The 20,883-nt window shown below is 40.2% G+C and overlaps 1 protein-coding gene across 3 annotated transcripts in view; it reads right to left on the bottom strand.

Moving 5' to 3' along the window:
• Positions 1 to 1,070: 1,070 nt before the first annotated feature.
• Kdm4d (lysine (K)-specific demethylase 4D) overlaps positions 1,071 to 20,883 on the bottom strand; it is a 37,975-nt gene continuing 18,162 nt past the window's right edge. Inside the window, exons 2-3 of one of the 3 annotated variants that reach the window (XM_006510270.2) lie at positions 6,653 to 6,777; positions 1,071 to 3,390 (exon numbers count right to left, since the gene is read on the bottom strand). In XM_006510270.2, coding sequence (XP_006510333.1) covers positions 1,551 to 3,083 — 1,533 coding nt within the window. In that variant the 5' untranslated portion in view covers positions 3,084 to 3,390; positions 6,653 to 6,777 and the 3' untranslated portion in view covers positions 1,071 to 1,550. The remainder of the gene's footprint in view (positions 3,391 to 6,652; positions 6,778 to 20,883) is intronic. The other 2 variants (XM_006510271.2, NM_173433.2) reach the window with 2 other exon arrangements.

A 20,883-nucleotide genomic window follows, 5' to 3' on the forward strand; every position in this document is an offset into this window, starting at 1 on the left:
TCAGTAGACAGAAGAAAAAAACGAGCCTCTCTTTTAACCCATTAAGTGTACTTAAAACAAATATTGACTTACATTTTCTTTTGTTTTTTGAGACAGGATATATGTATCCTTAGATGGAATTTACTTGTAGAGCAGACTGGGCCATTCATATGGGCCTGTCTCTGCTCCCTGAGAGCTGGGATCAAAGGCTTGAGCTCTCATACCCAGATAAATATTAGCATTTGCATAGGTGTGTATGTGGGGGTGGGGGTGAAGATGTGTATGTGTGTGTGTGTGTGTGTGTGTGTGTGTTTTGGATGGATGTCACTTTATAGAAATGGTTCTTTCTTCCACCACAGTTTCTGGGGGTTGATATGTCTTTAGGCTTGTGAGCCAACTGCTTTAACCTGCTGGTCCATCTTGAGTCCCCCCTTAGATGTTACTATCAGACATATACATGAAGAGAAGGCCTGGAGCCACTTTATCCTGGAAGGCTGCACAGCACAGGGGGCCTTTCCGAGGCCCAGCTGTAGAAAAAGACAGGGTGAGAGCACCAAATTCTATCTGCAGAACCAGCCCGGGCCAGAGGCTGCCATGGAGCTTGGAGATTGTTCTCCTGGGACTAGAAGGAGTTCATTTGTGTCCAGGCATAGAGGGAAGAAGGCAGCCATGTGGGGTGGTGTCTCATGACATCCATAGGAATTTGCTTCACAAGGAAATGAGAAGGCATTGGGCCAATGAGATGGCTAAGAGGGCAAAGATGCCTGCCACCAAGTCTTTTCATTGAGTGGGATCTCTAGGGCCCCCACATGGTACATGGGAGAACCAACTCCAGCCAATATCCTCTGATATCCCCAGTTGCACCCTGAATCACACACTCCCAAACATACAACACACTCACACACTTGTAAATAAAAATGAATGGCTTTCATACAAATTGGAAGTGTGGTATGGGAGAAACAAAGAACTTGTTACTGCATAATGACTTATTTCCATAGATTAGACATGACCATTTCAGGAAACAGAGAGAGGTGTCATTGTCCCAGTGCTCCACTATTTGAAACTACAATATTAGAAATAAAGTCTAGATGTAACCTTTTGGCTGTTTTGCTTTATTTGTGAAAGCTGGGTGAGACACTGTGTAACACATCAACTTTGAGAGGTCATCTGTGACTCTCAAGTGGCTTTAATCTTTTTTGTGACTACTTCTTTGTGAGGAGTAATCTAGCGGTCAAGAGTCAGACATTTATTTTGCAAGAAATGGCAGAGGGGGAGGAGAGTGTGAGTGTTCTGCTTCCTCTAGAGTTGGCCTTGAGCATGGGAGATCAGTGCTGAGCAGCCTCAGCTGAATTTAGCTTGCAGAAACTCAACAGTAGTGACCAATGCAACCTCAGCTGGAAGAGCAGGAGTTAGCAGTTATCCAGAGGCTTGCCAAGTTCTGGAAGTGCATGGTGTGTTTAGGAGTTAGAACTGACCAGGAGCTCTCTCAGGTATGGCCAATGTCCTGCAAACTCAGTCAAAACTATGAGGTAATGGACTTAGGGAGCATCCCTATAAACCAGGACATAGGTTTAGGGGTCGGAGGTCAATCCCCCTTCAGAAGCTGTCATAAGATGCTGTGGGCCAGGGTTCACAAGTCCTGAGTCGACTATTAAGTCTCCACTCACAGCCTGGGGCTGAAGCTCTGGACTGGGGCTTGTGTCATCTCTGCCTGCTGGAAGTTGCCTCTTGACTGGAGCTCCATTGGAGGACTCCTGAGCTCCTAGTTCACAAGGACGACGACCAAGACTACATCTTCTAGTTGACATGTGACCAGAAGAAGGCAGACTCAGAGGATGTGGTGAGGCTCTGGCTGAGTCAGACTTCTGGACATCATCACCTTTCACATCTGATGGTTGCCTGGAGGTGTGGCACACCTGCATGTTGCAAGGAACGTTACTTACCGTGGCTATAGGCAGAAGAGATCGTGAGACCTGGCGAAGCCGGAGACGCTTCAAGCCCCAAGTTTTTCTTGGTGCTTTGGTCACCCGCCGGGTGGTGAGCTCCTGACTGGTAGACACCATAGTCTCTGTGTGGTCCACAACTGCCTGATCTTGGCCACGTTTCCACAGTTCATATCGCTCAGGCTGCAAGATCCTCACAAAGGCGTCCATGGAGAAGCTCACCCTGGCCTCCCCACAGCTGCACTGAGATGCCACCTTGCCATAGTCAATCCACCTTGGGGTGGCAAAATTGATGGCCTCTGCGCAGTTGAAGCCATGGTTGAAGCCCGCGTGGTAGCCATAGGGAAAGGTGACCATGAACTCCCCAGCCTCCTGGGTGATGCGACCAAAGGGGATGCCATTCTCCTTAAGCACAGTGGGCGAGATGAGCGCCACCTTGTGCCTCAGGAAGGCCTGGCAGCCCTGGGAGCTGCCAGGGAAGAGTTCCCTGGCCAGGCGCTCCAGGCGCCTGCCATGCTCAGGGGGCACAGCATACCAGGTCTTGGGCTGCCCAAAGTGTAGGTAGTTGATACTGTACAGGTCCATGTCCTCCGTGTGCCACGCAAAGGTGGTCTTCCACATGCCAAAGTACAGGTAGGGCGTGTTGACGCCCTCAATCACTATGCCACATTCCTGTTCCAATAGGTCTTGAATTGTTCCCAGGTGACCCACATTCCACTGTTGAGTCTTCCCATCAAACAGGGAGCCGCTGACGTCAGCACCATAAATCGGTGACTCATACAGGCGATTCTTCCAGTATTTTCGCTCCAAATCTTCAAAATCCAGGTGTGGCGGGGTCTGGTACTTTTTGCTGTTGGCCAGCTCACGGTACTCCCCCACTGTCATGCCTTTCTTCTTCTTATGGTATTGGGTGAACACGCCTGCCTGCCCAGAGACCACTTGCTGCAGGGGAGTTGCTATTAAGATGTTGCTGATATTGTCATAAGACTGCCTGGCCCTCCATTCTTTTGGTGGGATGACCTTGGCCAGTCCAGCTCGGTGTGCCCCTTGGGACTCCATGTAAGCAATGTATTTGTCAAAATCATTAAACTCTTCTTTGGTTGGACGAAATATCATTATGCTGCAATTTGGATTCTGAGCACATGTGGACTTCGTCTTCATAGCTTCAATGTATACACCAAACTCCAATATACACACAGGATTGAGGAAGGGGATTTAAAAAATAAATAAAGAAGACTTGCTGTGGCTGTGATGGAGCCGAATCTCCTGACAGCCTCTGTGCATGTGATGGGACTAACTTTTGTTAGGCTTGCTGACTAACCCAGAGCCAGCACTCAGGGCAGCAGCTCAGTCAGGGAGCCTTGGTCTAATATGTTCCGTTGGAACCTGGTTCTTTCCTCTTGTAGGCTACTGGGTGCACAGACTGGGGTGCAGCAGAATCTCTTCAGGGATGTGAATAAGACACAATCTGAAAGAAAAAGGTTTGAAAATGTTTTTTTAAAAGCTCTTAGGGAAATTCAAATTAAACAGATCATCGTATAGTACTTGCACAGCCTCCTTAGATGGCTGTTAGTGCCATGGTCTGAGAGCACTGGCGATACTGTTTCTAATAACCATTCTGCAGGCATCCAACACTCACCAACAGTGGGATGGAGAAGTGCATTGCTATAATAACCTCTAACAGAAGACCATCGAGTGGGGAAGATGGGAACCAATTTTATAAATGTGATATCAGGATTTTTCTAATTCAGGAGGATACCTATTACATGATGCCATTTATTAAGATTGAGACAAGACAAAGAAACGTACGTTCAAAGTTCAAAGTCAGTGTTTAAAATACACAGAGTGCGTATTTCTGTGAAAGAGAGATGTTTGTGGGAGGGAGCCTAAGGAAGAATTTGCAGGATTTGCAGTTGCTAATCTGTTCTCAACCTAGATGCTACTTAATGCTTATCAGAGTGGCTTGTTGTGATCATTCATCTACCATGAGGATCTTTACAAACTTCTCTATATTAGCTTCAAATGTTTTAGAGAAATGAGCACCAATGCCAGAGAGACATGAATACCTGGATTTGAAGGAAAGGGTGGTTAGAAGTGAACCAAACATGCAGTTTTAATAAATCTAGGTAACTAGAATATGAAGTGAAAGGATGTTAAGAAAAAAGAAAATTAAATATGGGTCAGGTGTTTGCGTAACTCACATTGTGTGATTTTATGATCACATAAATGTTTTTGCATCACTGGTCCTACACAGCCCAGTACAGAATGGTGAAACTTTCTCTATGAGTAAGGGCTGCCCAGATATATAAGGAAAGTAAACAGGAGGTGTTCAGTCAGGTCAGAGCTTCTCCATGGCCACGTATCAGAAAGACAAAGTCTACAGAATGTAGATGGAAGAGCGAGCACGTAATGAGTCATCTATCCTAGATCAGAATCTATCAAACAGAGAGCACTGAGGGTGGTGAGGGAGGAGGAGATGCCATTTCTAAGGCTAATCTTTTTTCCATCTGGTCAAACATTTCTGTTAGGGTGCTGGGAATGGTGAGGTAGAAGCATGGAATACCAAAAAAATGATTTATAAATGAGCCACATCTTAAACTGAATACTTTTTTATGCTTTGATATCTTCTCTAGCTATTTTGTGCTCTTAATCACACTATTTCTCTCCTTTCACAATCTCTCTCCTCATATCCTTAATTTTTCTACTTTACCCTTTCCTAACTAGATGAACTTGACCCTCATCTTCTTTTTCTGTCTCAACAAAATCCATCCCTTCTCATCTCCTGCAGCTCTTTGGGGATTTATCACATCGACCTTCACTTGCCAAACATTTATTGAAATAGTTTTCTATCCTACCCCTTGCAGCCGCACAGATCCATGGAATTGGCTCATCAGCAGCCCTGCTTTATGGCAATTGATGTGGAGATGATGATTTGAAAACCCATTGACTTGTGTCTTCAGTCTTAATTTCTATCTGGTCCTGCCTTGTCTTCCATACAATGTACTGAGGCCCAATGGCCCACAGAGTCCTGTCTCCTCTTGTTTGTACCCCATCTCTCCTGCTCTCCTCCCAGAAGAGACTACTCCTCTCCCAAGCTGGTCTCTGCACTTCAGCTCCTTCCCTTGGCACCCTCCCATCTTCACCTCAGACTGCAGTCAGTTAAGCAAATACTATCACCATGTCCTTTATGAAGCTATCAGTCACCAGTATCTTTCCTGGTAAAGCGTATGACCTCCTTGACAAACTGACTTCCCTCACCGGATGCCACTCTGGGAGTGCCTTACTCATGCTGGTGTTTAGTGGTCATAGTCCTTGACCTCTAGGTCACTGTCCCTCTTCTCTAGACTTTATTTTGTTCCTTGGACCCACCACTACTACCCTCATACCACGTACATGCAACCTTCTCTCATTGCTCAGGTCTCAATCTTAACTTTCCACCTAGCATGCTGTTGGCACTCGTTGGTGCTGACATCTGTCCCTTTGTCTAACTCTCTGTCACAGCGCCTTTACTACTCATACTCATGCTCTCAACTTTGCTCCTCTGTGTTGGATCTTCCACTGAGGACTTGAAAGTCAACTGTGAAGAACAAGTGGACCATTTCCCCTTGAAAGTAATTCTGGTGGGCATCTTCATTTACACCAATGGTAACACAGCTCTGCCAGTCACCTGACAGTTTCACCTCATTTCCTATCTAAATGGTCAGTAATTCCAAAGGCATCAACAGAGGCTACTGTGAGAGCCTGAGGCCAGCTTCACCAACATGAGGTCTCTTTGTGTTCTTACCCTCCCCATAAGAAACCTCAAGATGCAGCCTACTTAGTAAATTCCACAAGCCTTGAAGGTTGATTTCTACCAATACTCCATGTATCATGTAATAACTCCCCATATTACTCCAAGTTTTTAATCTTAAAAAATATCTATAGGGCTAGAGAGATTGCTCCGTGGGTATGGTACTTGCAGCACAAACATGAGGACCGGAGTCTCTATCTCAGGGCCTATGTACAAGCCAGTCATGGTACTGTGTCTGTAACCCAAGAGCTGAGGAGTGGGGACAGAGAAGAGATAAGACTGGTGGGGAGTAGTCCATCCTAAATAACTAACTTCTGGTTCAATGAGAGACCCTATCTCAAAATAATAATAAGATGGAGAATGATAGATACCTGAGATGTACTTCTGACCTCTACACAGGCACACGGGGACAAATGCACATCCATACAAATGTGCATACCCACATAATGTGTATACACACACACACACACATATATATATATATATATATATATATATATATATATATATGATTTTTAAAATTACTTTGATATATACAATCAAGTTTAAATATATAGGCAAATATTGCATTCAAGAACATGGTCTTAAAAGAGATAATTTAAAAGGAAAGTTAAATGCAACACTGAGAATCTTTTCTCAAGACATAATAGAAATGCTTGCTGTTAACATAAGTCCCCATTTCTAATTGAATATTCAATTAAATGTGGTTTGAGCTAGGCATATAGAGTTTTTTAAAACTACATTTGTAAATATTCTAGAAAGAATAAGGCAATGTCTCTGTATATAGTCTTAAGATGCTAATACTGTGTTTTTACAAGTTTTTACAAAGGCAATACTGTGTTTTTACAAGTTTAATCGTGCTCATGATAGAATTGCCCAGAATCTGCCAACTATTGTTACAGCAATCCTTCAGTACTGCAGCCAAATCTCAAATGTTCACCTTCACAGTAAGTCTGGCCTCTGGCTTCTCTCAAGTAGAGAGCAGTTGTCATGTAGACTTCATCTGATCTGTGGCAACCATAGTAACAGGAACCTTCACCCCAAAAGACTGGATGGTTCTGACAGCTGAAGAAAAGTAGTTTATCTCATTAGTATGTTAAAGAATAAATGATGTCTTAATCTGAAGAATCTCTGGAAATTAGAAAGTCATTGCTCTTCATCTTTTAAAAATCAGTGTCTCCAGTCAGCCAGCTTACTCAGTGGGTAAGGCACCTGCTGCCCAGACTGATGATCTGAGTTCACTCTCCAGGACCCACAGGGTGATGTAGAGAACCCCAACCACAAGTTGTTCTCTAGCATCCACATGTGCACCATGGCACATTCTCCCTGAAACCCTCAACACAGAATAAACAAATAGTAACAATGCCTACATTGTGTGTGTGTGTGTGTGTGTGTGTGTGTGTGTGTGTGTGTGTGTGTGTGTCTTTTGAAGACAAAGTATTAATGGCCCTTTCCCTTAGTAATATATGTATTACATGCTATTTGCATGCTCCAAATCTACTGATTTACATGGGGATTACTAGCACCTTGCCTCAAATATTATCCACCATTTCCTCATACAGCATCATTTTTATTGACTATTTATCATTCATCAATCATAATGCTTGTTAGCTGAGAAGTTCAGCTGAAAAAGTGGAAAAAGAATTATAGAAATGATTCACCTCTCCCCTCTCTGGACAATTATTGTTCACATGTCCATAGTTACTACCAATCACTTACATGCAAATATTCACCTGTCTTCAAGAATCTGAAACAACACACCCCATAAAATATTAAAATTCCTCAGGTTGAATAAATATAAATGAAATGACAGTATGGATGATTTTAAGATCTTTAGCACATAGTGTCAATGCTTTTCTGTAACAAACTATTATTCCCCAATCTTGAGCAACCTTATTCTTTAAAGCCTTTTACTACTTGGTGAAGTATAGCTCAAGTTATAATTTGCATATCTTGGGTCACCATGGAGATGAACATTTTCAGTAGTGCTGGCCTTTGGAGCTGGTCATACTCTCCCACTCTTGTTTGTCCACTCTTCATCAACAGTAGTGTGTTTCCATATTGTTTAGACAAACATTTTACACATTACTTGTACATAGTACACTGTAAGCCCTTTGTTAGATTTATTAATTTTTCTGCCTATTTGGCATAGCTTTTATAGTTCTTTAATTCCACTGAAGTTAAAATGTTTTATGTTATATACTTTCTCATGTAAACACAAACACAAGTATTATCTTAATTTTATCTTTTTATGTGATTATTATAGCTTTTATTCTGCAGTTTTATTAGAGTTTATTAACTTTTAAACTTGCTTTTGTGGGTTCTGGTGTAGACGCCCCTTGTTTTTATGCTTTCTGCAGTGAGTTTGGTCTGGCTTTCCCCTTTGGCCCATAGAAGCTTCCTCCCAGTGTTTAGCTAGCCTGACAAACAAGGCTAGTTTTATGAGGTTTCTGAGCTACTTCTTTGAGGGCTTTCCCTGCCTGTCTCTCTCTGCAATACCTGTAAACTGGGTGCTACCATGTCCATGGGTCAACCCCTTCTGACATTTTTATTTCTCCCAATTGTCTAGGTTTTTTAAATTGGTAAACTGAATCTTCTGAGTTTTTTTCCTCATCTTCAGAAATCCATATTTTTTCCTTTTGTTGAACTTTCGATTTTGCAATAGGTCATTTCTGTTGCCTTAGTTTTTATTGTGTGGATTCCACTTTTTCATATTGATCTTGTTTCACAGATACATGAATTTTAATCTCTAAAAAACACTGCTTTTCAAGTTCTGTTCCTTGACACAGTCTCTTTGAAGAGGCTGCTTGTCTCTTAGTTTTGATCTCTCACATGCACATTTAAATTCTTCATCAGACACCTGACAGTCCTTAGTTGGTTACAGATCAGGAAACTGACTGGAAGTGAGCTCATTTTGGATGGTGATCACCTACATGGGGACCTATTTATTTCCTCTAGGTTGGACATAGTCCACAGTAAAAGATGATCTCGGGGAAACAGGTCTGGATTCTCCACCCAAAGGAAAACAGCAGCTTAAATTTCCACTATCTAACATTTTAAAATTCACTGCTGAGTAATCTCCAGTCCAGAATCTACCTTTACTCATGCTGTAAAACATGATCTGTAGTCTTCTGCTCCATCTGCCTAATAATGTCCTAGATTTCAGAGAAAAGGTCTCATCTCCAGAGGTGCCTACTGCCATGACATCCTAAACCCCCTGGGTCCTGCAGAGATAACTGTGTTGCTTGGCTTTCATGTTGATTTAGGACTCTTCTGCAGGATTTTATAAGTCAGCATGTATTTCTACAACTAATCTGCTGCCTTATCTCCTTTTTTTTAAAAAGATTTTCTTCTACAAAAAATTTAATGGGTTATCATGGCAATAATTATGGCTTTAAATACACTTAAAACTCCCATTTTTGAGGTTTTATTATTGTCCCTCTATTTTTTCTTTTCTTTTTTTAGTTTTAATTACAATTTTTATTAGATATTTTCTTCATTTACATTTCAAATGCTATCCCCTTTCCTAGTATCCTCTCCAAAAGTCCCCCTATACCCTCCCATCAACCTGCTCCCAAACCCACCCAATACTGCTTCCCGGCCCTGGCATTCCCCTGTACTGGGGCATATAATCGTCGCAAGACCAAGGGCCTCTCCAACCATTGATTGCCGACTAGGCCATCCTCTGATACATATGCAACTAGAGACACAAGCTCTGAAGGGTACTGGTTAGTTCATACTGTTGTTCCTCCTACAGGGTTGCAGACTCCTTGAGCTCCTTGGGTACTTTCTCTAGTTCCTTCATTGGGGTCCCTGAGTTCCATCCAATAGATGACTGTGAACATCCACTTCTGTATTTGACAGACACTGGCATATCTCTCACAAGAGATAGCTATATCAGGGTCCTGTCAGCAAAATCTTGCTGGCATATGCTTGTGTCTGAGTTTGGTAGTTGTTTATGGGATGGACTCCCAGGTGGGGCCATCTCTGGATGGTCCTTCCTTCTGTCTCAGCTCCAAACTTTGTCTCTGTAACTCCTTCCATGGGTATTTTGTTCCCCATTCTAAGGAGGAATGAAGTATCCACACTTTGGTATTCCTTCTTCTTGAGTTCCGTATGTTTTGTAAATTGTATCTTGGGTATTCTAAGTTGCTGGGCTAATATCCACTTATAAGTGAGTGCATATTATGTGTGTTCTTTTGTGATTGGGTTACCTCACTCAGGATGATATCCTCCAGATCCATCCATTTGCCTAAGAATTTCATAAGTTCATTGGTTTTAATAGCTGAGTAGTACTCCATTGTGTAAATGTACCACATTTTCTGTATCCATTCTTCTGTTGAGGGGCATCTGGGTTCTTTCCAGCTTCTGGCTATTATAAATAAGGCTGCTAAGAACATAGTGCAGCTTGTATCCTTATTACAAGTTGGGACATCTTCTAGGTATATGCCCAGGAGAGGTATTGCTGGATCTTCTGGTAGTACTATGTCCAATTTTCTGAGGAACCGCCAAACTGATTTCCAGAGTGGTTGTACCAGCTTGCAATCCCACCAGCAATGGAGGAGTGTCCCTCTTTCTCCACATCCTCACCAGCATCTGCTGTAACCTGAATTTTTGATCTTACCATTCTGACTGGTGTGAAATAGAATCTCAGGGTTGTTTTGATTTGCATTTCCCTGATGATTAAGGATGTTGAACATTCTCAGCCATTCGGCATTCCTCAGATGAGAATTCTTTGTTTAGCTCTGTACCCTATTTTTTAATAGTGTTATTTGATTTTTCTGGAGTCTAACTTCTTGAGTTCTTTGTATATATTGGATGTTAGTCCCCTATTTAGGATTGGTAAAGATCCTTTCCCAATCTGTTGGTGGCCTTTTTGTCTTATTGACAGTGACTTTTGCCTTACAGAAGCTTTGCAATTTTATGAGGTCCCATTTTTCCATTCTCGAACTTACAGCACAAGTAATTGCTGTTCTGTTCAGGATTTTTTTCCCTTATACCCATATCTTCGAGGCTCTTCCCCACTTTCTCCTCTATAAATTTCAGTGTCTCTAGTTTTATATGGAGTTCCTTGATCCACTTAGACTTGAGCTTTGTACAAGGAGATAAGAATGGGTCAATTCGCATTCTTCTACACGATAACCGCCAGTTGAACCAGCACCATTTGTGGAAAATTCTCTTTTTTCCACTAGATGGTTTTAGCTCCCTTGTCAAAGATCAAGTGACCATAGGTGTGTGGGTTCATTTCTGGGTCTTTAATTCTACCAGTGATTTGCCTGTCATTGTACCAGTATCATGCAGTTTTGTTTTTTGTTTTTTGTTTTTTTGTTTTTTTTTTATCACAATTGCTCTGTAGTACAGTTTGAGGTCAGGCATGGTGATTCCACCAGAGGTTCTATTATTGTTGAGAATAGTTTTTGCTATCCTAGGTTTTTTGTTAATCCAGATGAATTTGCAAATTTCCCTTTCTAACTCTGTGAAGAATTGAGTTGGAAATTTGATGGGGATTGCATTGAATCTGTAGATTGCTTTTGGCAGGATAACCATTTTTTCTATATTAATCCTGCCAATCCATGAGCATGGGAGATCTTTCCATGTTCTGAGATCTTCTTCAATTTATTTCTTCAGAGACTTGGAGTTCTTATCATATCATATCTTCTCTTATCAGATCTTTCACTTCCTTAGAGTCACACCAAGATATTTTTTATTATTTGTGACTATTGTGAAGGATGTTGTTTCCCTAATTTCTTCCTCAACCTGTTTATCCTTTGTGTAGAGAAAGGCCACTGATTTGTTTGAGTTAATTTTATATCACATCTACTTCACTGAAGCTGTTTATCAGGTTTTGGAGTTCTCTGGTGGAATTTTTAGGATACTATATCAACTGCAAGTAGTGATATTTTGACTTCTTCCTTTCTAATTTGTATCCCCTTGATTTCCTTTTGTTGTCTAATTGCTCTGGCTAGGACTTAGAGTACTATATTGAATAGGTATGGAGAAAGTGGGCAGCCATGTCTAGTTCCAGATTATAGTGGGATTGCTTCAAGCTTCTCTCCATTTAGTTTGATGTTGGCTACTGGTCTGCTGTATATTGCTTTTACTATGTTTAGGTATGGGCCTTTAATTCCTGATCTTTCCAAGATTTTTATCATAGATGGGTTTTGGATTTTGTCAAATGCTTTCTCAGCATCTTTTATAGTGGATTCGTTGATGGATTTCCATATATTAAACCATTCCTGCATCTCTGGGATGAAGCCTACTTGATCATGATGGATGATTGTTTTGATGTGTTCTTGGATTCAGTTTGCAAGAATTTTATTGAGCATTTTTGCATCGATATTCATAAGAGAAATTGGTCTGAAGTTCTCTTTGTTGGGTCTCTGTGTGGTTTAGGTATCAGAGTAATTGTGGCTTCATAGAACTAATTGGGTAGTGTTCTTTCTGTTTCTATTTTGTGGAATAGTTTGAGGAGAATTGGAATTGGGTCTTCTTTGAAGGTCTGACAGAACTCTGCACTAAACCCTTCTGGTCCTGCCTTTTTTTGGTTGGAATACTATTAATGACTGCTTCTATTTCTTTAGGGGATATGGGGCTGTTTAGATCATTAATCTCATCCTGATTTAACTTTGGTACCTGGTATCTGTCTAGAAAATTGTCCATTTCATCCAGGTTTTCCAGATTTATTGAGTATAGCCTTTTGTAGTAGGGTCTGATGATGTTTTGAATTTCCTCATAATCTATTGTTATGTCTCCCTTTTCATTTCTTATTTTGTTAATTAGATACTGTCCCTGTGCCCTCTAGTTAGTCTGGCTAAGGGTTTATCTATCTTGTTGATTTTCTCAAAAAAAACAGCTCCTGGTTTGGGTGATTCTTTGTATAATTCTTTTTGTTTCCACTTGTCTTAGCTCTGAGTTTATTTCCTGCCAGTTACTCCTCTTGGCTGAATTTGCTTCCTTTTGTTCTAGAGCTTTTTTAGGTGTGTTGTCAAGCTGCTAGTGTATGCTCTCTCTAGTTTCTTTTTGGCGGCACTAGGAGCTATGAGTTTTCCTCTCAGGTCTGCTTTCATTGTGTCCCATAAGTTTGGATATTTTGTGGCTCCATTTTCATTAAACTCTAAAATGTCTTTAATTTCTTTATTTCTTCCTTAACCAAGTTATCATTGAGTAGAGTGTTGTTCAGCTTCCAGGTGAATGTTGGCTTTCTATTATTTATGTTGTTATTGAAGATCAGCCTTAGTCTGTGGTGATCTGATAGGATGCATGGGATAATTTCAGTATTTTTGTATCTGTTGAGGCCTATTTTATGACAATTATATGATCAGTTTTGGAGAAGGTAACATGAGGTTCTGAGAAAAAGGTACGCCCTTTTGTTTTAGGAATAAAATGTTCTGTAGATATCTGTTAAATCCATTTGGTTCATAACTTATGTTAGTCTCACTGTGTCCCTGTTTAGTTTCTGTTTCCAGGATCTGTCCATTGATGAGAGTGGGGTGTTGAAGTCTCCCACTATTATTGTGTGTGGTGCAATGTGTGCTTTGAGCTTTACTAAAGTTTCTTTAATGGATGTGAATGCCCTTGCATTTGAAGCATAGATATTCAGAATTGAGAGTTCATCTTGGAAGATTTTACCTTTGATGAGTATAAAGTGCCCCTCCTTGTCTTTTTTGATAACTTTGGGTTGGAAGTAGATTTTATTCAATATTAGAATGGCTACTCCAGCTTGTTTCTTCAGACCACTTGCTTGGAAAATTGTTTTCCAGCCTTTTACTCTGAGGTAGTGTCTGTCTTTGTCCCTGAGGTGAGTTTCTTGTATGCAGCAAAATGTTGGGTCCTGTTTATGTAGCCAGTATGTTAGTCTGTGTCTTTTTATTGGGGAATTGAATCCATTAATATTAAGAGACATTAAGGAAAAGTAATTGCTGCCTCTTGTTATATTTGTTGTTAGAATTGGGATTCTGTTCTTGTGGCTATCTTCTTTTAGATGTGTTGAAGGATTACTTTCTTGCTTTTTCTGGGGCATGGTTTCCCTCCTCGTGTTAGAGTTTTCCCTTTATTATTCTTTGAAGGGCTGGATTCGTGGAAAGATATTGTGTGAATTTGGTTTTGTCATGGAATACTTTGTTTTCTCCATCTATGGTAATTGAGAGTTTTGCTGGGTATAGTAGCCTGGACTGGCATTTGTGTTTTCTTAGGTTCTGTATAACATCTGCCAAAGATTTTCTAGCTTTCATAGTCTCTGGCGAGAAGTCTGGTGTAATTCTGATAGTTCTGTCTTTATATGTTACTTGACTTTTTTCCCTTACTGCTTTTCATATTCTTTGTTTTGTGAATTTGGTGTTTTGATTATTATATGATGGGAGGAATTTCTTTTCTGGTCCAAATATAGAGTTCTGTAGGCCTCTTTTATGTTTATTGGCATGTCTTTTTTTAGGTTAGGGATGCTTTCTTCTATTTTTTTTTTGACATATATATATAAATATGTACTGGCCCTTTGAGTTGGGAATATGCGCTCTCTTCTATACCGATTTTCCTTAGGTTTGGTCTTCTCATTGTGTCCTGGATTTCCTGGATGTTTTGAGTTAGGATTGTTTTTGCATTTTGCATTTTCTTTGATTGTTGTGTCCATGTTTTCTATGGACTCTTCTGCACCTGAGATTCTCTCTTCCATCTCTTGTATTCTGTTGCTGATGCTCAAATCTATGGTTCCTGATTTCTTTCCTAGGATTTCTATCTCTAGAGTTGTCTCCCTTTGGGTTTTCTTTATTGTTTCTACTTCCATTTTAGATCTTAGATGGTTTTGTTCAATTCTATCACCTGTTTGGTTGTGTTTTCTTGTAATTCTTTAAGGTATTTTTGTGTTTCCTCTTTAAGGACTTCTACCTGTTTAGCAGTGTTCTCCTGTATTTCTTAAAGTAAGCTATTAATGCCCGTCTTAAAATCCTCTACCAGCATCATATGATTTTAAATCCAAATCTTGCTTTTCGGGTGTGTTAGGGTATTCAGAACTCACTGTGATGAGAGTTCTGGGTTCTGATCATGCAGAGTGGTCTTGGTTTCTGTTAGTAAGATTCTTATGTTTGCCTTTCACCATCTGGTAATCTCTGGTGTTAGATGTTCTAGCTGTCTCTGGCTGGAACTTGTTCCTTCTGTGATTCTGTTAGCCTCTCTCAGCACTCCCTGAAGGCAAGCTCTCCTCTGGCAGGGAAGGTGCACAGAGGTCTGGTGCTCAGTTCTGCCTCCTGGCTGAGGATTAAGGCCCGAAGGGACCTTGTCCAGGAAGCTCTGTTGCTTCTGTGGCCTGCACGCTCTCCTGCGTGTACTGATCTCTGAGAGACCCAGGATACAAGATGGCAACCTCGCCCGAGTCCTGGGGTCAGAACCCTCCCTGGAGGCCAACTCTCCTCTCTGTCTTATCTCCTTTAATACCTTTGTAAGTCTATCAAAATACAAATACTGTTACTGTCACCTCAAAAGGATTGGGGGAAATAAAAAGATGATGAGACTTAAATTATTGTATTCATGGGTTTCATTTCCCATACTCCATGGTTACTATTCAGTGGATGCCTAATAAAAGTCACTGACATGGGCACTCCGTAGAAGGCAGTGTGCTTGACAGGCAGCTTGTACCTCCAGTAGGCACTCACAGAAGGTGACAAAAGTATAGCTTCCAGAGCTGTGTCTTACCGAGTCATCTATATATCTGCTCCACAAACCTCAGTGCTCCATTTCTTGTCAGGTGCAAATAAAAAGCACAGCAAATCACTGGCTTTTCCTGATTGTTTTTGTCTTTAAATGCCAGTATTTTCGGTGGACATTCAAGTTAGGAGTATACAGGAAGTGTGCATATAGAGAAATATACTCAGCAGGAAGGATTGGGCAAGATCCTAAGTAAAGGTTATATTGTGACATAAATCCTAAATTGTTGGATTTGGCCATAAAATCCAGCAATATAACTCACATTATGACTTCAGTGTGGCCTATGATAAATTGGGCATGGTATTATTAACTTTGCTCTAGTTACTTTATTCTGCATGGAAACTGGGATGGTAGTGGTTGTATCCAGATACTTACAAAGAGCAGTAGAGGTTCTTAACTCCCCTAACATAACACTCAATGAATAAATTACCTTGAATTATAAGTTTTAGATCTGCTCCAAGTGATTCTGTGAATCTTGTGCATGACTTAATACCAACACACTCTCCCTTTGGTGTAAAGTATACTGGATTTTATAGCACACAACTGAGAGAAGCCCCACTCATACATCTCCTCTCCTTCACTCCTGTCCCCCAGACCCAACTGCTTGTGTATTTTAGGTATTTATTCTGTTCTTCCTGTGCTTTTAGACTTTTTCAGTTTCAGATCCCATGAATGGCACCCTACAATCAATGTGGAATGTATTCTGTGATACTGCATCCCCAACTGGCCCTGAGCCCTCATCTCTTTATCACATTTCCTGCTTAAAATCTTGAATCTTTGCCACAAAAAATTGATCAGAGCTGATTTGTATAGTGAACAATGACTGCAATGCTACTTGTTTATACATTTCCATTTTTTTCCTTTTCTCTGTTTTATGCATACTCACTTCCTGATTCATTCCTAGAAATGTAAATATAAATCCCAAAGCCAAGTAGGTCACTGAAGCAGATTTCTCCTTTCAGCGATATTCTTCCTGGAGCCCCATGCTTGCTTGAAGCTGAACCAGTGGCCCTAGGTAGTTGTGCAACCTGCATCCTGATGTTTATCATCCTCCGTCCTCCATGGGCTACCTCTCTATTATGTTAGGTCCCTCCGGCTCTTCCTGGCAGGCTCCATCCATGTATACTCACTTGCTTTGGCAGGGAATATCCACTGGAAACATCCCTGGGAACTCCAGAGAGATTAAAAATCTCCAGAAGAAACACACCAGACTGTGAAGATGGCATCCAGGAAGAATATCCAACAATCTGTACTGGGCATTCATAAAACCTTCACTTAATAAAAACACAAAAGATGCTGAGGAAAAGCCATTTGTAACTAGAATTTATGCCACTGTTGCCTCTGCAATCTCACCACAACCATAGCAGAGCTAGATGACAAAACTTATCTAGGTCTTCCAAGGTCAGTGTCTACCATTTTTGCTGCAGTAGATACTATGCAATGAATTCTGGCTTCAGCTCTAAGTAAGGCAAAAATCATGTCAAAAGTTTCCTATGAAACATCAACCTTGGAGTTATTGGGTTGCTATGAACACCATACCTGTTTGCCAAAGTTTGAAATCTAAACTTAACTTGTTTCTATGCTGCTGCTTTCATTTGAGAATTCTGAAGACATTCTTCTACCGGTGTCTTTTCAAAAATCCAAGAGCCACCTTTTGCTATTCCTTTTATAAATTCTGTGTACACTTTGAGAATACTCCTCTGATCATTTTCAACATTTCTGTCAGGGTATGAATGATGAATTTGGTGTGCTGTAGGTATGCCTTACACAAACTCCTGTTCTGCATTGCTGCATTTCTTTCCCCCTCCATTTCTCCTTCTCTCCATGTGTATGTATAATCTATCATTTGGACACCAAGCCTCGTAGCTGAGCCTTTCATTTTATTACCTGATTTTATTTTCAACAGTTTGTTCTTTTCTTATTAGCCAAGTCTCCCATCATTTTTTGGTTCCAGAAACTACTTTGGCTGTGTGAATGTTCACTGTAGATTAATTGCTGAAGACTTCTCTTCTCGCTGAGAGGGTTAAATTGTTTTGAGGTTCCATTTGCTCTCTGCACTGCATCTTTTCTCTCTGTATTCACGTTATGGGGATGTTCTGGTTTGCCTGTATCAGGGTAAATGGATTTAAGAAGAGCCACTGAGTTAAGAGCAGGCACTGTTGCTCCAATAGGAATCAGGAGACACCTGGCAATATCTAAAAGTGAGTCTACTTAAAAGACTTGAAATTTATACTTGTTTTGAGGTAGGACAGGGTTTCGCTGCATAGCCCTGGCTGTGCTGGAAGTGCTGGGATTAAAAGTATGTGTCATCATGCCCAGATAGGTTTTTAAATAAGTAACTGGGTCCCAGCAATTTGTGGTGTCTGAGAATTTTATTGGGATGTTGTTGTTGTTTGCTTGTTTGCTTTCTGAGAGAGGGTTTTGCTGTGTGGAACTAGCTCTGCAGACCAGGCTGGCCTTGAACTCACCATATCCAGTTCTTCTTCTTTTAAATAGATACACTAAAATAAAAAATAAGGTGTGGTAATTGATGCTGTAATCTCAGCATTCCAAAAGAGGCAAAAGGACCCTGAGATTGGGGTAACCCAGGCTAACTGGTAAGTTCCAAGGACAGGCAGGGCTACACTGTGAAGCCCTCTCTCAACTAAACAGAGATCAGATGACTAACAAAGCCTACAGTCCAACCAGTAAAAAATGGTAGCTTCTCCTTTCTCATTTACTTCACGCAGTTTTTTAAATTTTATTGAGACAGAATTTACATGTTTAGGTGTCCACTTCAATACTATTAAATGCTGGTTACATGTAGTGCTGTATAATCAGTCATCTCTGAAATCTAATTGTAAGGCTTATCAGTCACTCCAAAACGCATGTTTCCATCCTCAGCCCATTCCCACCCACACCAAAGCAACTCTACTGTATCAATTTCCTATTCCTGATATCAAACGTATGTGAAACCTGTAATCTGTGGCCTTGTGTGCCTAGCTTCTTTTCTACTGCAAATTCTTGAGATTTGTGTTGTATTACATACCAGCATTTGGTTTCTTTTTATGACCAAATAGTGTTCTACAATGTACAGATAGACCACATTTTACTTCTCCATTCATCAGTTGATATAAATTTGGGTTGTTATCACTCTAAGGCTGTTAACAATGCTGTTATGAACATTCATGTACATGTCTGTCTTGGATACCTAAAAATTAATGAACCAATTGACAGCTCTGTTTAACATTTTGAGAAATTATTACACTGTTTTCCAGAAATAACTACATTTTTTTCTCTCACCAACATATTATGAGGGTGTCAGTTGCATAGACAACCTCTCCAATTGTCTTCTCTCTTAAAAAAAACTCCAGGGATATCCATCCTGGTTGTAACATGCACTTCCATAGTGACTAGTTACATTGAGGATCTTTTCATAGGCTTATTGACCATTCTGCATATTTTTAAATAAATTTCTGCTCAAACCTTTTGTTTTATTACTGAATGGTAAAAAGGTTCTTTTATCTTGACTATGTCTTTTGAAGTGCATATGTTTTGATCTTTTGGAGGGGGTGTGCCTAGGGCTATAATAGCTCAGTCTCCCAGCTGCTGGGATTACAAGAATGTGCTACAACACTCAGCAAAAATCTTAAAAAGTCCAATTTATCAATGTTAAAATGTATTGCCCAGCACTGGTGCTGTGCTGAGGCACTATTTACTGTCTTATCTGACGTCATGAAGCATTTGCTGTCTATCTTTGAAGGCTCTGATGTTCTAGTTGACCTTTAAGTCTATGGTCTTAATTGAAATTAATTTTTGTGTAGGAATTCAAATTCATTCTTTTGTACATGGATATCCAGTTACTTCAGCTCCATTTTGTTTTCTGAAGATTATTCATTTTTCCTTGCGTTGTCCTGAATTTTTTGTTTAATCTGCTTATCGTAAGAGCTTTGGGAATTTGTGTTCCACTGAATCTGTGCATTTCCATTTCAATGTAGTGACCCTGCTGGCCATCCTGAAAAGATACTGATACAACAGGTGTTTTTATTTCTTCAGTGATCTAGGTGTACTTGTGAGTTAGCATCTTGGGCTGACCATTTTATCAACTTATTCCATTATTGTTCATGTACTAACATTTTTCACGTTTCAGCCTATGAATTATGATGGTAGTTAATACTTTAAAGTCAGTTGTCCAGCTGAACTGCTTCTCCTATTAACTTGTAACCTTTCAATGTTTGGATGGTCAGAAAATTTTGACCATTACCTTTTCACAAATACCTTACTACTGACCAACAACCTCTATTTTAATTATAGGTCGCACATATTTTGGAAAACACTAAATGTAATTAAATTTATTATTTTTCCATTGTGACTTATTTCTTTATGTTTTGTTTAAGTAGTCTGCCTTCTAGAAACCACGCATGTATCTTTTTACTTATTTTTCTCAGTGGAAATCAGAAGAGGAAACACATCAGTTATAAATTTGGAGAGCAATAGCTGATAGAACACAATTCAGAATTTGAAATTCCCCATAAATGGTCAGATGCTAATCCAATTAATCATAACTTTTAGATTTTAAATATATCATAGATTACAGAGATTTTAGTTATATATTTAATTTTTTGCTGGGTTAATTTTTGTTTCTCATGGGCCTCTTTCTAGTTTTCTGATATCTTTGCCTTCTGACTCTTTTTTTTTTGTTGTTTGTTTTTGTTTTTGTTTTTCGAGACAGGGTTTCTCTGTATAGCTCTGTCTGTCCTGGAACTCACTTTGTAGACCAGGCTGGCCTTGAACTCAGAAATCCTCCTGCCTCTGCCTCCCAAGTGCTGGGATTAAAGGTGTGCGCCACCATGCCCGGCTGCCTTCTGACTCTTATGTAGATACAAATGAATAAAAAAATTGAAGCTATGATCCACATGTGAGAACATGTGGTCTTTGTCTTTCTGAGACTGGGTGACTCCACTTAATATATTTTCCAGTTCTATCCATTTTCCTGACAACACCCTAATTCCATGTTTCTTTATGGTTGAAAACTCCAATGTGTGTATGTCCCACATCATTATTAATTCATCTATTGATGAACATGCAGGCCAATTTATTTTCCTAGCAATTCCTTTTTCTTGCAGGCATAGATGAACAAGTAGCTTTTTAGATACTTAGTCCTTTGAGTGCCTAGAGATGGAATCATTGTGTCATATGGAAGCTCTAGGTTTAGGTTTTGAAATAAAATCTTCATACTCCCACAGTGACTGCATCAGTTTGTACCCCATAAACAGTGAATGACGGTCTCTCCCTCCCCCTGTCTCTCTAAGTCCTTTCCAGAATTTTTGTTATTCTCCTGATAGCTATCCTGACATGGGGTGAGACAGAATCAGAGTAGTTTTAATCTGCATTTCCCAGATGGCTAAGAATGGTAAGCATTTTTGTTGTTGTGTGTGCTGAGTATTGATACTCTGTCAGATGTATAGCTGGCAGATTTCCTCCCATTCTGTAGGC

Source organism: Mus musculus, chromosome 9, assembly GCF_000001635.26.
Source record: "Mus musculus strain C57BL/6J chromosome 9, GRCm38.p6 C57BL/6J".
Lineage (NCBI taxonomy): Eukaryota > Metazoa > Chordata > Mammalia > Rodentia > Muridae > Mus > Mus musculus.